Source organism: Perissodus microlepis, chromosome 5 (genome assembly GCF_051167445.1).
Source record: "Perissodus microlepis isolate ML-2025 ecotype Zambia chromosome 5, ASM5116744v1, whole genome shotgun sequence".
Lineage (NCBI taxonomy): Eukaryota > Metazoa > Chordata > Actinopteri > Cichliformes > Cichlidae > Perissodus > Perissodus microlepis.
The window spans coordinates 38,067,239-38,084,067 of NC_140465.1; the positions used below are offsets into that span (position 1 = coordinate 38,067,239).

The following is a 16,829-nucleotide window of genomic DNA, read 5'->3' on the forward strand; positions in this document are numbered from 1 at the left end:
AACTGTGGTACGGAGACGACTGTTTATAATATTTCTAGTGATACTCGAAAGGTCTCATCAAGTCCCGATTTAATTTGATTTATGCTGTTATCAGTGTTTGAATGATAGCATGGCTGTGGTGTCCTATCAATGTATGCTCTCAGTGTTTGCTGATATCAAACTGTGGTATGAGGACCACTGTTGGTAATCTTTGTAGTGATACTCAGAAGGTCTATCTTATAAAGTCTTTTTTTTTTTTTTTAAATTTAGACCTGGTTTAATTTTTAAACCCTAACCCCCAGTTGAATATTTGTATATAATCCCTGCAGCTGTCAGACTCTATAACAGGGGTCACTAGCCTTTCTTAAAACTGAGAGGCATATGGTCACCTGCTCATTCTAGTGAGCTGAACTGGTGCTCAGTAAGCTTTCTGCTATTGTTGTGGTTCTGATGACTCAATTTCCTCTCTCCATCGCTCTCACTCATGTGTATGTGTGCCAATTATGCCTTGTGTTTTAGAGGTGGCCCTTCCTGCTTGCCACTGCCAGTTGCACCTGGGATGCTTAACTCACCTGTGAGAAGCTGGAGTACAACAGTCGTTTGATGCCTGGTTGTTAAACTGGAAATCGTTAGTAGAATTGGGTCTTCAATAAAAACATGTTTGTTGTCTTTGGCTTTTTGTTCCTTTCTGCGCAGGAAACCAGACCTTGCGAGTGAGTACCCTGACATGGTTATTTGTAGAGAAAAGGAAGCTGTGTCTGAGCATCGAGTGGTGATTGTTTTAATGAAAAACAAACTATCAGGACAAAAACAATCAACCCGATCACTGATCAGTGAGATTTAATTCCACCAAGTAAAAACACTCCAAAGAAACGTTTGCTTCTGTCACTTCAGTTAATAATTTATTGAACAATAATCCAGTTATTGATCTGTGAATGAATGAATTAATGGATGTTAAATGTCAGTTACTGATTGTAATTATGCAGATCCCTTATACCACAGATGATTTTCCTTAAACTGAAAATTAGATAAAATTTCAGTTGTGACTTCAAACACTTTCACGTTAACACACATGTTCATGTTTACACATTGTTTTTCATGTGGTCATGTGCTTTTGTGGACTGGGTTTCCCTAAAACAAACTTTGTGGTTGCATGTCATCGAAGACTTTGCTGATGCTGTCATAACCATGGAAACCACACTTCCTGCCAGCAACCCTGCAGCCAAAGGTTAGGGCATCTTGCAAACTTCCACCTATAGACAGAAAAAATTGATCTTTTAAATTAATCAGTCCTCAGGTGTTACTGATTTATTTTATTTAAAAGTAAAGGGGAATTAAAGGGCATTACTATGTGTTAACAGACCTCTCTGCACTGAATCATATCTGTTATTAATCTCTGTCTCTCTTCCACAGCATGTCTTTATCCTGTCTTCCTTCTCTCACCCCAACCAATCACAGCAGATGGCCCCGCCCCTCCCTGAGCCTCGTTCTGCCGGAGGTTTCTTCCTGTTAAAAGGGAGTTTTTCCTTCCCACTGTCGCCAAAGTGCTTGCTCATAGGGGGTCATATGGGGTTTTTCTCTGTATGTATTATTGTAGGGTCTACCTTACAATATAAAGCACCTTGAGACTGTTGTTGTGATTTGGTGCTGTATAAATAAAAGTTAATTAAAGGGAAGTTTAATTAACAGTTTTAATTTAATTAACAGTCTTATTGTGATGGTCCTGTGTCGAAATGTTTCCATCTCATCTGTTCCTCCGTGGGGTCATGGGAGCAGGTCACCGACTAATCAGAACGGTCGTGATTGGGTTCCTGGCTGCTCCAGTGTGCATGCCAAAATAGGACCCCAAGTCGCACAGCTTGTGGATAGAAAACTGTCTGTCCATGGGTGGATGAGGCATGTTGTATAAAGTTTTGAGTGCTCAAGTAGCGTAGAAAAGGATTATATAAGAGCCAATCCATGTACACTTACAACAACGGATATATGTTAAAACAGGTTTTGTTCTGGCGTGTATCAGGATCAGCACTTTATTAATGAAGCTTTTTGCTACAGAATACTGAGGTTTTGCTGGCTTCCTGCTACATAGATGTTTAAAAGTCTCACCCTTGGACAGTGTGTAGATGACAGCGGCGTTGAAGGTGTCCCCAGCTCCAAGCGTATCAACGAGACTTTCAGGAGGAAATGCATCAGAATGAATGATCACACCATCAGGACCCAAAGCATCAGCTCCTTTTTCTGCCCAGGCACAGATCAGGATGGCCCTGAGGAAGGATGGCGTGATATTTTTATTTCTATGGTTGTTACTAATGTTACACTGCTGACCTGTGACCGCTCACCCCTGTTTGACTCGACTGTAAAGTCCTTTCAGGGCAGCTTCAGCTGACTCAAACCCAAAATCACGAGCAACGTCCTTACTGACAAACACCTAAAGACATGAAACCGCGATGAACTCGCAACACGTGACAGAAAACATGCAATAACATTTTGTCTGATAGAGTGGGCAGTTCATGTTCTCCTGGTTCTGGCACAGAAGCTCTCACCACATCGCCATGAGGAAACAGCTGGTACAGCGGCTCTCTGGTCTTCTCTATCTCCACGGAAATGGTGATCTTCTGTTGCTGTGGCAACATGCTGTTATATCGCTCTACCTGCTGGATCATCTTCACCTGCTCCTCTGCGTTTCGGCCCTACAGGAGTTAAAGTGCGACAGCAAACAAACAAGATTTATGAGACAAAACGGTTTCCAGTGGGTTAGAGTGCACTTTTGTTTAATGAATTAATCATCATTGATCAATTTCAAATTAATGTTGTTTTTTTTAAGTCTTGTGGTGAAAATATTGTTTCTAAATGAGCACAAACCTCTGAGGAGTGCAGGGTGGAAAGTGTTAAGATGGTGACAGGTGTTTTCTGATTGGTTACTCATCATTAACAGGTTGTGTTTATGATCTTAATTTAAAATTCTGATTACCAATGTCAGTTTAATACTAGGTTAGGTTGGCTCGTTTACTGGACTTTACTCACCTCCCAGTGGATCCACTTGAACTGATGAAGGTGAACTTTTGAAAAATCCTCTGCTGTGACATCTGGAAGGTTCCTGACAGACAGGAAGTGAGGTCAGAGCTTATGGTCCTTTAAAACAACCACTTCCATCTCTTCAAAACTCAGGTCAAACCATTTTTTTCTGGATTCTCCCTGCATTTAGCAGATTCATGTTAACCTTCCTATCACATCATTATGACACCAAACCAGCAGGACTGGTAAACTGCTCTGCTGTATAAAATTCATGGAACAACCACGGAGCAGGTGCAGCCTATCAGACAGCAAGCTACTATAAAGCTGACTGTGTTGCTTTTAGTCTTTTAGTCTTAATACAGTTGAAACAGGTGAATTATAGAAACATCCTCCCCTGGTAAAGCTGTTTCAAAGGGGGAAATTATCTATAGAGACTTTCAATTCAGTTTTATTCATATAGCGTCAAATCACAACAACAGTCGCCTGAAGGCGCTTTATATTGTAAGGTACACCCTACAATAATACATACAGAGAAAAATCCAGCAATCATATGACCCCCTATGAGCAAGCACTTTGGCGACAGTGGGAAGGAAAAACTCCCTTTTAACAGGAAGAAACCTCCAGCAGAACCCTCCAGCAGAACCAGGCTCAGGGAGGGGCGGGGCCATCTGCTGCGACCGGTTGGGGTGAGAGAAGGAAGACAGGATAAAGACATGCTGTGGAGGACAGACGGAGATTAATAACAGCAGCCTACGTCTATTGCAGCATAACTAAGGGAGGATTCAGGGTCACCTGGTCCAGCCCTAACTATATGCTTTAGCAAAAAGGAAGGTTTGAAGCCTAATCTTGAAAGTAGAGATAGTGTCTGTCTCCTGAATCCAAACTGGAAGCTGGTTCCACAGAAGAGGGGCCTGAAAACTGAAGGCTCTGCCTCCCATTCTACTTTTAAATACTCTAGGATTCAAGATTCAAGATTTTTATTTGCCATTTGTGCACAGGACCAACAGTCCATGCACATTGGAATTCTTGTGCAGAGCTCTCCAGGTCAAGTTACACTTTTTATAAGATAAAGACAAGATTTTTTTGTCTTTGTTTCTTTTTCTTTTTGAGTGGGCTCACTTTGCTACTCTGATGGACTTCTGCAGTTCGTAGTGGGCTCTCTTATACTCCATCTGATCTCCTGCCTTGAAGGCCTCCCTCCTCTCCCTTATTTCCAGTTTAATGTCTCCATTAAGCCAGGGTTTTTGGTCGGGGAACCTGCGCACAGTCCTGGGAGGGGTACAAATACACGTACACCAGTTTATGTAGTCGCTAACAGTCTCTGTGTATTCGTGGATATTGTTAGCTGTTCCTTTGAAGATGCTCCAGTCTGTAGTCTCTAAGCAGCTCTGCCCTGAAGACTGGCTTTTGCACTGTCAGTCCAGGTATTAATAGGCCTGACTGTGACTGGTTTTGTCTTGAGCTTTTTGTTATATATGGGTTTTAGCCAGATTGCCAGGTGATTAAACTTTCTGAAATTAGGTTTTGGTTCAGCTGAGAAGGCATTTCTGATCTTGCTGTAACAGTGATCCAGTATTTTATTTCCTGTGGTGGGGAAGGTTACAAACTGATGTAGTTTAGGCATGTACACTGCACACAATGATGCACTGCAGTTCTCTGGGCAAATAACAAGGCCTTAATCAAAGTCAGAAATTCCACATTTTCAGAGCAGGATTTTGAAATGATCTTACAGTCAGTACACCACGATTGTTTGATGAGGGCGGCCATTCCTCCGCCGCGTATCTTGCCACTGCCCGGAGCACTTCGCCCGCTCTGAAGACCCCGTAGCCATCTGGTGTTATCGGGTGTTCTCTCCCCCAGCCAGTATTTTGCAAAAACACAGTATGGAGCACTCCTGACTTTTGCGTGGAAATTCGAGCATGGAGTTCGTCTATTTTATTTTCCAAAGACTGAACATTGGCAAGGAGTATGACCGGGAGGGTTAACCTTCTTTTGCTAAACAAGCGCCTTCGGTCAGCTCCTCCCCGTCTGCTGCACCTCCGCTTCTGCTTGTTGTTCCCAGGAGAGTCCCCTGCCTCTGGCCGGCCTAGCGTCAGGTCAGCATAGCATGCTAGCTCAGGATAGGATTCCAGCACGATTGAGTCAAAAAATGCGAAATTACTGTGCTCTCTGTTTTAGCAGGGTCACCCGATTGTGAAAAGTTTTTGCAGTGTGCGCCTTAGTTTGACACAATAGATTGGTAAGGAAAAGAAAAGTAATAATAAGGAACTTAACTCCGTGACACCACCCTCTGGGAAGCACCATCTTTAGAAATCAGGAACAACAAGTAAGCCTGCAGTGTGAGAGCAAAGTGATCTAATCGGGTGATATGGTACTACAAGGTCATTAAGATAAGATGGGGCCTGATTATTTATGTCTTTAAGACATTCCTGCAGTTTAACTCATTGGCGTGTGTTATCTGGCTTCATGGACAGATAGAGCTGGGTGTCATCTGCATAGCAGTGTAAATGTATGCTATGTCTTCTAATGATGCTGCCTAAGGGAAGCATGTATAGTGTAAACAGAATTGGCCCTAGCACTGAACCCTGTGGAACTCCATAATTAACCTCAGTGTGTGAAGAGGACTCTCCATTTACATGCACAAACTGGAGTCTATTAGATAGATATGATACAAACCACTGCAGCGCAGTACCTGTAATACCGACAGCGTGCTCTAATGGCTGCACTGAGGTCTAGCAGAGAGGCGTGTAAGACTGCAACTCTGCTTCCTGGTCCCAACTCTGGATAGTCATATTTTGGGGGGTTTAATAAATTTGGGCAGATTTCCAGAAATGAGAGGTGCGCCATCCAAAGTGGGATGGATGCCGTCTCTCCTTACAAGACCAGGTTTCCTCCAGAAGGTTTGCCAATTATCTATGAAGCCCACATCGTTTCTGGGACACCACTCAGACAGCCAGCAATTTAAGGAGAACATGCGGCTAAACATGTCTCTCCTGGTCTGATTGGGGAGGGGACCAGAGAAAACTACAGAGTCTGACATTGTTTTGGCAAAGTTACGCACCGATTCAACATTGATTTTGGTGACCTCGGAATTACGTAACCGGGTGTCATTACTGCTGAAGTGAATTACAATTTTACTGAATTCATGTTTACATTTAGCCAGCAGCTTTAAATTTCCCTCAATGTTGCCTGCTCTGGCCCCTGGAAGACAAAATAGACCGAAACAATTTTTGTATTTGCTGTAAACGTGTTTATATCTGCTGAGGGGAATGCTGGATTACAGGCAGAGGTGGATGGTGTGATAAATGTTCACTCTTGTACATTTACAATAATTTAAAGAGCTTGGAAAGAAAACCGTGTGGACTTCTTTACGTTTCTCAACATGTCTCACCTCTCATCCGAGATGCCTCTTCAGTTCTAAGAGCAATTGGTGATTTTTAAGACCTATTGGTAGTGTCCCTAAGAGGGTGATGGACCCACTGTTGATCATCTACGCAATCACATGAGCCAAGATGAAAAATGAGCATGGGTCACCATCAGCCAAGGTTTTGGGTGAACCCATTGTGAGACCTTGCCCCACCCTATCATGTCACAATAATGAATTCATTAGTTTTGTTGCAGGTCAGTTTCAAAATGTTGTCAAAATAAAAATATACTGAGAACTCAGCCTCTTTAAAAAAAAAAAAAAAAAAAGGCCTGTTGCCCTTACTGTTGCAGGCCAGAGTGAAAATAACCCCTAGTGTTAAAAAGCTGAGGAAACTTGGAGGACAAAAAAAGAACTGTTCAGAGAAGATGAACAGTATCTGAAAGTCACGTCCTTAAGTAAGGGGAAAAAAGCAAAGACCTGACAGATAATCTGGAACTTCAGCTGATCATCTACTGTCATTAAAGTCTCATTAGAAATGGTCTCAGTGGAAGGGCAACTGTCAGGAAATTATTCTCAATGAAGGGACACAGGAGGAATGGCCAAGGCATGAAAATTACACAAGAGCTGGACTGAAAATCAGAGGAACAGGTCTGATGGAGCGATGGATCCACATCATGGTCAGTATGTACGAGGAGGTCAGGAGGTCAGACAGTCAGAGTCTGCAGCCATCTGAGGCACGAAGGAGGCTCTGTCATGGTTTCAGTTGCAGGTTAGTCAGTGGTGTTTCAGATCTTTGATAAACTGATGAGTTATAAACTTAGAAAAGTTCCTTCAGAGACAGATGGAAGATGGCGTGGCCACGTCCAGACGCCTTCCTGACTGCTCCACACAGACTATGCACTTTTTTAGCTGCTTAATTATTTATTGCTTTGTTTTACATTCCAAAATCTTCTGGTTTTATAGTTTACGACAGCAGATCGCTCCTCAACATCTGTAACAAGTTTGCACATGTAGTCTTAGATACTTTTAAACCCGATCTGTACTGGCTGACCGAGATACTAAGCAGCGCGCGAAACAACAAAGGACAGGATGCTCACCCGAGTCGAAGAACAAAGAAGCGCTGGAGGAAATGTGCTGGCTCCATACAGGCGGGACTAAAAAGCTGTTTCACACCTGGCCTTTGGAAAGTCTGACCACAACGCCATCTTCCTCATTCCTCAGTATAAACAAAACATATGGAGGGATGAAGTAACCACGAAGAAGGTGAAACGCTGGTCTGCCCAATCAGAAGCTATGCTACAGGACGCACTCAACGACGTAGACTGGAACATGTTCAGAGCATGCGCAGTCAACATCAACGAGTTAACGGAAGTAGCAGTTAGCTTCGCTAGCATATTAGCGGAGGAGATCATCCCCCACTGCAAGAGTTGTGTCATTCCCGAACCAGAGACCCTGGGTGGGCAGATCGAACTGCACAACAGTAAACACCAGGACTGCCACCTACAACACCGGTCTTACCACTGGGGATATGAGCACCTACAAAGCTGCTTCATATGGTGTGCGGCACGTGGTGAGGGATGCCAAATGCTGGTAGCGGGAGCACGTGGAGTCTCGCTTTCACCAGGGCAACACAAGAATCATGTGGCATGGACTACGCACCATCACAGACTACAAAGCCATAGATACTGCACCGATCAACGCTGATTCTGCATTCACCAACGAGCCGAATGAGTTCCACACTCGTTTTGAGGTTTGCCAGGTGGCTAATGCTAACTACTGCCTGACAACTGAGGATGGTGACATCATCAGAGAGAGAGAGAGAGAGAGACCAGTGATCAGCATTGCGGAGCATCTGAGTGGGGCTGAAGAGCGTGAACACAAGGAAAGCAGCGGGGCCAGACGGCATCACCGGCCGTCTGCTGCACTGACCAGCTAGTAGGTGTGTTCACTTCCATCTTCAACAAGTTCCTGGCTAAGTCTGTGGTCCCCACATGCTTCAAGAGATCCACCATCATCCCTGTGCCCAAGAACAACAAGCCCTCATTCCTGAATGACTACCGGCCAGTTGCACTGACCTCGGTGGTTATGAAGGTGTTCGAGAGGCTGCTGAAGAACATCATCTCCTCCTCCATCGCAGACACCTCAGATCCGCTGCAGTTTGCCTACCGACCCAACAGATCCACAGAGGACGCCATCGCCCACGTCCTGCACACCACTCTCAGCCACGTGGACAAGAAACAGGGTAACTATGTGAGAATGCTGTTCGTAGATTACAGTTCAGTGTTTAACACATTAGTGCCCAGCAGACTGTTCACAAAGCTCAGGGATCTGGGACTCAACAGCCGTATGAGTGCATGGGTGTTGGACTTCCTCACTGGCAGAACTCAGGTGGTGAGGGTGGGTAGGTGTGTCTCTGACAACATCACCATCAACACCGGAGCATCACAGGAGTGTGTCCTCTCGCCACTGCTCTACTCCCTCTACACTTCAGACTGTGTGGCCACCCACGGCTCCAACACCATTGCGAAGTTTGCTGACGACACAGTGGTGTTGGGCGCCGTCTCCAACAACGATGAGGCGGCCTACATGGATGAAGTGAAGAATCTGGCATCGTGGTGCCAGGACAACCACCTCTAGCTCAACCAAGGAGCTGGTGGTGGACTTCAAGAGTCAGCACAGAGACCACAAGCCCATTATCATCAGGAGCTCCAGTGGAGAGGGTGCAGTCCTTCAAGTATCTTGGTGTCCACATCTCCTCAGACCTGACATGGTCTGCACACATTCAGGTCCAGTCCAAAAAGGCTAGGCAGCGCCTGTACCACCTACGACAACTGAAGGAGTTCAGAGTCTCTCCAGTGATCCTCAGGACTTTCTACACAGCTAGCTATTCGGGCGTCTGATTCAATTCAATCTTTTAAATCTCGATTAAAAACGTATTTGTTTAGCCTTGCTTTCCCCGCCTCCTAGAGCCCGCATTTTTGGTGTACTGTAAGTTATCTTTTTCACTTTATTAATATTTATAATGTTTTAACCTTCAGCCTTTCGGGTTGTGCCTACTATGCCTGGTGTATTATTGGTTAGTTATGTCACCCGCCTGTTAGTATATTTTATTTGTATTTTGTATTTGTATTTATTATTGCTCTAACTCGTTCTGTGAAGCACTTTGGCATACCTGTGGTTTTTTAAATGTGCTATATAAATAAAATTGTATTGTATTGTATTGTACACAGGCGCTGTGGAGAGCATCCTCACAGAGAACATCACATCCTGGTATGGTAACCGCTTTGTCAAGGCCAAAAAGCTCTTCAGAGAGTGAGCCGTACGGCAAAACACTGCTGCAGGGCTGCTGTCCCCTCCTTACAGGACATTTACATGAGGAGATGCTGGTCCAGAGCAGCTCAGATACTGAAGGACTCGTCCCATCCCAGGAACAGTTCCAACTTCTGCAATCAGGCAGAAGGTTCCACACCATCCAGGCAAAAACAGAGAGACTCAAGAGGAGCTTCTTTCCCCAGGCCATCCGGGTGTTAAATCAGGACATGCCCCCCCACTCACAGCATCCATAAGTGACTGAGACAGGACTTTTTCTTACCACATCCTCATATCATGCCTGATTTTTCTTGCCACACTACGGCACAAGACACTTCAGCATCCCTCTCGCACAATGTACATTCTCAGTTTTTCAACTTAAATTTCCAGATTGTTTTATTTTATTTAAATTTACTTAATTATATAATTCACTCACTTACTGCACGTAAGGTCTTCCTTGCACATATTTACTTACTGTGTATAATGTTTTCTTTTTGCACAGCCCAGGAGCGTTTTCAGGACACATTTCACTGTGTGTTGTACTCGTATAACTATGCATGTGACAAATAAAGAATCTTGAATCTTGATCCAGCATGCAGTAATATCTGCCCAAACACACTGGCAGTGCAATAAAATTATACCTGGATAGGAAAACTCACAGTGGAATCGTGGATATGTTTGCACAGTTTTCAATAAATCACTCCACTCATTTCGTATTTTCCTACAACAATGTAAAGAAATTTCACCATTAAACCATGAATATCTCTTATATTCAGGCCTTTGTCCCTCAGTGCCCACCAGTGTTGGTCGAGTTACTTGAAAAAAGTAATCAGTAACTAATTACTGATTACTTCCCCAAAAAAGTAATCCTGTTACTTTACTGATTACTTATTTTCAAAAGTAATTAGTTACCTTAGTCACTTAGTTACTTTTTAAAAACATGATTTACAACCTGAATAGGTAATAAGGCGATAGATTTTTCAGCCCAATTCTACTTTCTGCCTAATCCATCATATAAAATGTAATCAAATGGAAAAGCCTCTTTTTAAAATTTGTTTTATTAGTTTTAATCTTTTAACTTTATGCATCAAGCAAACATTAAATTATATGCAACATTCTCTGACTGGAAGAAATTTGTTTAACATTTAAACCTATTTTCTGCACATTCCAACACATAAAATAAAATAGTTTTTTTTGTGTTTACACTCACTCTTTCAAATAGGTGCAAGTAAAAAGTGGGGTAGGCGGATGTTTGCCCTGGTGTAGGTGTGTCTCAGCGGTCAGTGGAAGAATCCGCGAGTTTGTCTGTGAATTTCCTTCCATTCCCTGGTAGCGTACTCAGTGCTTGCTCGGATGTTTAGGGTTTTTTTTCGCTGTAAAAAGAAGTTTTCTTCCCACGCAGTGAACAGCAGAAGCTAATGTTTTTGTCACTTTTTACGGAATTAAACTCAAAGTAAGGTCAGTACTTCCACGCTTTAAATGCTGCGCAGTCATACTCGCTCCCGCACTCGATATATTATCCATTCTTGATCTGCACACAGCTGTTGCCACGAACGTCGCACTCGCTTACATCATTGTCATGAGACACCCAAGCAAAAAAATCACGGTTTTAGTAACACAGTAACGCAGGGTGCTTACGGGAAAGTAACGGTAATCTAATTACCTCTTTTGCAATAGTAATCCCTTACTTTACTCGTTACTTGAAAAAAGTAATCGGATTACAGTAACGCGCTACTGCCCATCTCTGGTGCCCACTGTAGAAAAGCATACTTTGGTGTTTATTGCAACAAGACGCCATATTAGGCTTTAAGTGTGATCAACAACACCTGCACAGTTTTGCTTATCTTTGCTTATTCTATTTATAGTGGAAGAAAACCCATACAGACTGACTTTTGATTAATAAACTTGTTTATACTTTGGCAGAAATTAAATAATTTATGATGAATTATCCCCAGAAACCACTGCAGAGCTAACAGAAAAGTTTGTGACAAGGCTCAGCGAGAAAAAGGAAGCTGCTTTATAAACAGTTTACCTGCCTGAAGGTTTTACTGACTGCTTCACGCTTTTCTTTTGCTCACCTAACATTCGATGTGGATATCTCAACCAGGACGTTTTTTAACAGAAACTGGAAATGAATGAGCTACAGTGGTTGTTGAGGTCAAAACGAAAAGAATACCAACGTCATCAGTTTCCTCTACGCGACCTTCACACAAACTGCTCTAGGAAACTCCTTTAAAGAGTTTGGTCCACTTTTTCCAACTTTGCCTCTGACCTGATAAAAAGTCATCTGTTATTCACCTCATCTGATTGGTGGAGCCATTGCTCTGCAGTGGCTCATGTGCCCAGTTGTCATTAGACCAGATTTAGGCTGACATTTAGGTTTTCATGCTTCCTGATGGCAGATTCACTAAACTCATCAGTGTATTTGTTTCATCCACCTTCAGCAGCCAATGGATGGAGCTTAGAGTCTGAGAGGGCGTGGTGCAATCCAATCAGTAAAGCCTCACCTGAACCACTGATGGGTGTGTTCAGGTGACCAGAAAGAGAATCAAAAGAAACGGGAAAGATTCTGCAGAATTTTATTTAAAAATGTATTTTTGACAAAGGGAAGACTGATTATTTCACTGCGGTGCTGATTAGCCGGGCATGATGTGAGAAATAACACACTGATCAAACAGGCTGGAAGAAAACCTCGATCATTGTAATAATCATTATTAATTAATATCTAATGTGAGCTGTGAAAATCGCAGCTCTTCGACGACCTGATGCCTTACGTATCGGAGAGAACGACGGTTCGAGTTCCAGTGGATGGACAAACCACACAACAAGCACATGGAGTTTGACCTTCGACCTGCAAAACCACCGCTGACACGTCGATGTCCCGCTGCGAGAAGTCAGCCATGATGAAACTGACAGAAAGACAGACAGGAAAGATCATGTCCCCTCGAAAATAAAACTCTGGCAGAAACCCGAACTCTGACTGGCAGAAGGGGAGGGGCGGAGCTCCTCTACGATGACCCTGAAACAGATGCCGTTAGTGACACAAACACACCTGTTCATGTGCAGGATGGTGCGACTTCCTGTGCTGGTGTTGCTGATGACCATGGAGGCTGGAAGGAAGCACTGAGGGTGCTCAGACAGCAGAGACACATCGATGCAGTACTTCTGAAAATCTTCCAAAATAAAACTACAGACAGGTAACTGTTTACACTGACTTGGCTTCCTGAAACACAGATCCTCCACATGGCAGACAGAAAAATTAAAGTCAGAGGTGGTAACAAGTATGTTAGTAATGCACTTTCTGACTGGATGTTAAATAAAGATGATAAATCTCCTGTTTTTAGTGCTCAGGTGAAACTGATGGTGAACAAAGAGCTGGCTTTTTTTTTTTACCCTTTGAAGAGCACTTTGTAAATGTGAGCACCAGAGGAGTTTCCCCCTTTGTGCTTCACCACAGCTTCAAACATCAAGAACCATCTCCACACCTTTAACCTGCTACATTTACTTTATTACTACTTTATGCAAAAATGACTGATTTCTTGACAGCTACAATATTTTCGTCCAACCTTCCTGTGATATAACCTGAAAATATTTTGGTAAAATAACAGAATCTATGGTTTACAGATGTTTACAGGTTTTACTCCTCAGCCATTAAAGGCTGATGTGGTATTGCTGTCACCCTGCCAGGCTGGCAGCATGGACGCCTAGGTCTGTTAACGTGATAATTTGAGAATCAGGCATCGTAAGATTTTAAAATTCATATCTCGCGTGCATTTGCTAAAATTCTCTAACAAGTTTGAATCTCAGGTTAAGGTAAGAGGTCCAGTTTCCTCATGAATGTAATAAGAAGGGAAGTCACTTTCAAACTGATGCCACTGGTGCGGTTATTAAACATCGTGAACGCTTTCCAGTCTCACCGACTTGATATCGAGGTTAAAGTATGAGGTGAAGTTTAATGAATTTTGTCAATGCAATAAGAAGGAATCAACTTCGAATTTTTAAATTTTCATTACACAAACACCTAATTAAAGACTGGTGGCTGCCAGTATCATTTTTATTTATACTGCTAAAAATTAAAGCAATACTTTTTAATCAGAATACAGTCAGTTAAACAACTGAGCAGATAAATATCCCAGATAAGTAGCAGAAAGTCTTTTATTTCAGTAGGTTGATAATGTTCATTTCTGTGTATGTGTGTGTGTAGAATCTCCAAAATACCACAGTTTCAGTAAAAAACTGTGGTATTAACAGTCTGGATTCTGCCCTCAAACATTGATGACTGTGTATTTCTTGTATTTCTGAACAAATGGATTTATTGATGAGCATTTGAAAAGGACTCACTTGGCCACAGGACCAGCTGACAGGGAGCCCATGAAGGCACAGGGCGCTCCGAGCAGCGACAGCACTGTGCATGAGTTTGAAGCATTTCCTCCCCGCTGCCAACGCTGCGACAGACATCTGCAGGTACAAAGTGATAACATCATCCATCAGAGGGGCAATCATTAATTTTCAATACTGATAGAATAGAATAGAATTAGAATAGAATTCAACTTTATTGTCATTGCACATGCACAGGTACAGGGCAACGAAATGCAGTTTGCATCCATCCAGAAGTGCTTTAGCCATGATATAGATATATTACAATATATATTAGCAATAATATCGATATGCAAGTATATTACAGAAATGGGTCTATTATGGTATGTTATAATGTACACGGTATGAAGTATGTTATGAATATTCTATAACTATAAGTATGTACAGGCTGTAGTGAGTACAAGCTATGTACAGGCTATGAACAGGATATAAATATGAAATACTATACAGAAATCTGAGATATACAGCTATACAGAAATGTGAACTATGCAAGTTATAAACAGTTGTAGGATTAAAAATTATCGTATGTACAGAATGATTATTTACACAGAACTATACAGTAGTGCAGTTAAGATAAGTGAGATATGTGGATAGTTTCTACAGAGGCTATATAAAGTGCTAGTGGTTGTGAGTGGTGGTTCAGTCCACGTTATTATTGTGTGTTTGAGGGTACAGTTGTCCATTGTGTGTGTGTGTGTGTAGGTGGTTGTGGGTGTGTGTATGTTCAGTCCATGAGTTTAACGTGGGTCAGATGTCAGGAGGCAGAGTTCAGGAGTCTGACAGCTGTGGGGAAGAAGCTGTTCCGGTACCTGGTGGTCTTAGTCTGATGGCAGGAGTGATGAAAGGCTTCATGGAGTCAAACATTACACACAGAAACAAAAAGAAGCTGCTAACGTTAAAGTCAAAGGAGTGTGTTTCTTATCGCCAATGAGAAACAAGCACCAGTGCATCACGAACAAAGTCATTGTGGCAGAGCAGTGGGTTCACAATGTCAGGGGAGCCTCACGCACACAGCTGTTCCCCAAGGCCTAATCATGTCGCCCCTATGAGTAGGATCTCAGAGAAGTGAGGTGTGTGCTATACAGGAGAAGTGAGGAGCACTGAGCTGGAGAGAGTGGGGCTGAAAAGCCTGCCACTCAGTATGCTGTATGCTGTTTTACACATATAAAAACGTTCATGTGCTGGAGAAACTGTCAGCCTGCAATCCTTGCTACAGTTATCGACCACACTTAAATGCAAAGGGTTGGGGGACAGCCAGGTCGTAGTCAGGTTAGTGCCAGGGCCTCAGCCAGGAAAACTTAGATAATAGAAGATCAGTCCGCTTGGCCTCATTCACACGAGTGAAGAGAGCAGGAGAACCAGTGATGCTAATGTCCTCATGTTAGGAGAGAGGTAAAAGATGAATTCTCTTCTTCAGATTAGTGACACCCCTGTTTGTGGGGTTAGGGCTTGTTGCAGCACCAAGGAGATGCATTAATATCATTTACATCATATTCTGGCTTTTTCATTTTTAAAATAAAAAACTAAACGGAGTATCAAATGTCGATAGTGTTGCACTGAAATCTGTTACGTAATGAAAGTGTGACCTTTGCCCACACGTTGACCTAAAAAAACTGCCAACCCCGACACCTAAACATCACCAAAAACTCTTACCCGTAAACCCCTAATCCTGACTGTATACAATGTCACAGTAAATCAATTTTTAGAGATCCACTTCTCTAAACAGCTGGTTCAACATAAGCTGTACCAACCTGGAGAGTTAGCTTGCATATTAACATATTAACCTGCTATCAGCTTTAGCCTGGATGTTAACCAGCTGTCAGAATTAGCCTTGATGCTAACCTGTCAGAGTTAGCGTGCATACTAACCTGCTGTCAGCTTTAGCCTGCAGGCTAACCTGCTGTCAGAATTGGCCTGCAGGCTAACCTGCTGTCAGCTTTAGCCTGCAGGCTAACCTGCTGTCAGCTTTAGCCTGCAGGCTAACCTGCTGTCAGCTTTAGCCTGCAGCTTAACCTGCTGTGAGAGTTAGCCTGGATGCTAACCTGCTGTCAGTGTCTTCTTCAGGGTATTTGTTCACCACGTTGATGATGTCGAGACACACCAGCCCCACGCACAGAATCTTCTTCTGCTGTTCCATGCTGGTCCACACAATGACAGACACACACACTCTCTGTGATCCGAGGGTGTTAGAAACGCACACTCAGGTGGACTTTGAAACACTTCCTCCCATGATTCCCTCAGAGTAGTGATGCGCGAATTATGAACGAATCGTTCAATACTCGAGAATCACTTTACTGACTCATGAATCATGATTCACAAGCCCAACTGACTCACTGACTCATCCCTGTTGCTGTTAGCAGCAATGTATCTAGCTTATAATTAAAATTGTGGAGAAAAACAACATCCAGTATCTTAACAAAAAATTTTCTGCTCTGAACTGGAAGAAAAAACCCTGATTAGAAGCTCACATCAAGAAAATAGCTCCTCGGTTCACAGTAGCATCGCTCTGCTAACATGCTAATAGCACATTTGAGCTACTCACCCCCTCCCTTCCTGTGCCGAATCGTAAGCGTAAGCGAATCACTCAGGACTCACTCACCCCCTCCCTCCTGGCTCACAGCTTCTTCTTCTTGGTTGGCAACCAATGTTAAGGCGCATTACCGCCCCCTGGCTCACATTTCAGTGGACATTTAGATGAGAAAATATATGTTTAATGCATTTAAGGAAAATACTAATAAAATAAAAATAAACAAAATAAATGTTTATTTAGCAATTTTGATAGGAA

At 42.9% G+C, this 16,829-nt stretch overlaps 1 protein-coding gene across 5 annotated transcripts; it reads right to left on the bottom strand.

Moving 5' to 3' along the window:
* Positions 1–802: 802 nt before the first annotated feature.
* On the bottom strand, positions 803–16,568 carry khk (ketohexokinase). 5 transcript variants are annotated; one of them, XM_084929723.1, is made up of 9 exons: positions 16,087–16,568; positions 14,009–14,125; positions 12,720–12,840; positions 12,442–12,576; positions 3,001–3,073; positions 2,520–2,666; positions 2,316–2,404; positions 2,083–2,240; positions 803–1,232 (listed from the first exon to the last, which is right to left on the bottom strand). In XM_084929723.1, the coding sequence occupies exons 2-9, from the start codon at positions 14,091–14,093 to the stop codon at positions 1,111–1,113; spliced, it is 930 nt and encodes a 309-aa protein (XP_084785849.1). In that variant the 5' UTR covers positions 14,094–14,125; positions 16,087–16,568; the 3' UTR covers positions 803–1,110. The 5 variants fall into 5 exon arrangements, with proteins under 5 accessions (XP_084785849.1, XP_084785850.1, XP_084785846.1 ...); XM_084929724.1 differs by having other exon boundaries at positions 12,720–12,777; positions 16,087–16,567; XM_084929720.1 differs by having other exon boundaries at positions 12,720–12,854; positions 16,087–16,566.
* Between the last annotated feature and the right edge of the window lie 261 nt (positions 16,569–16,829).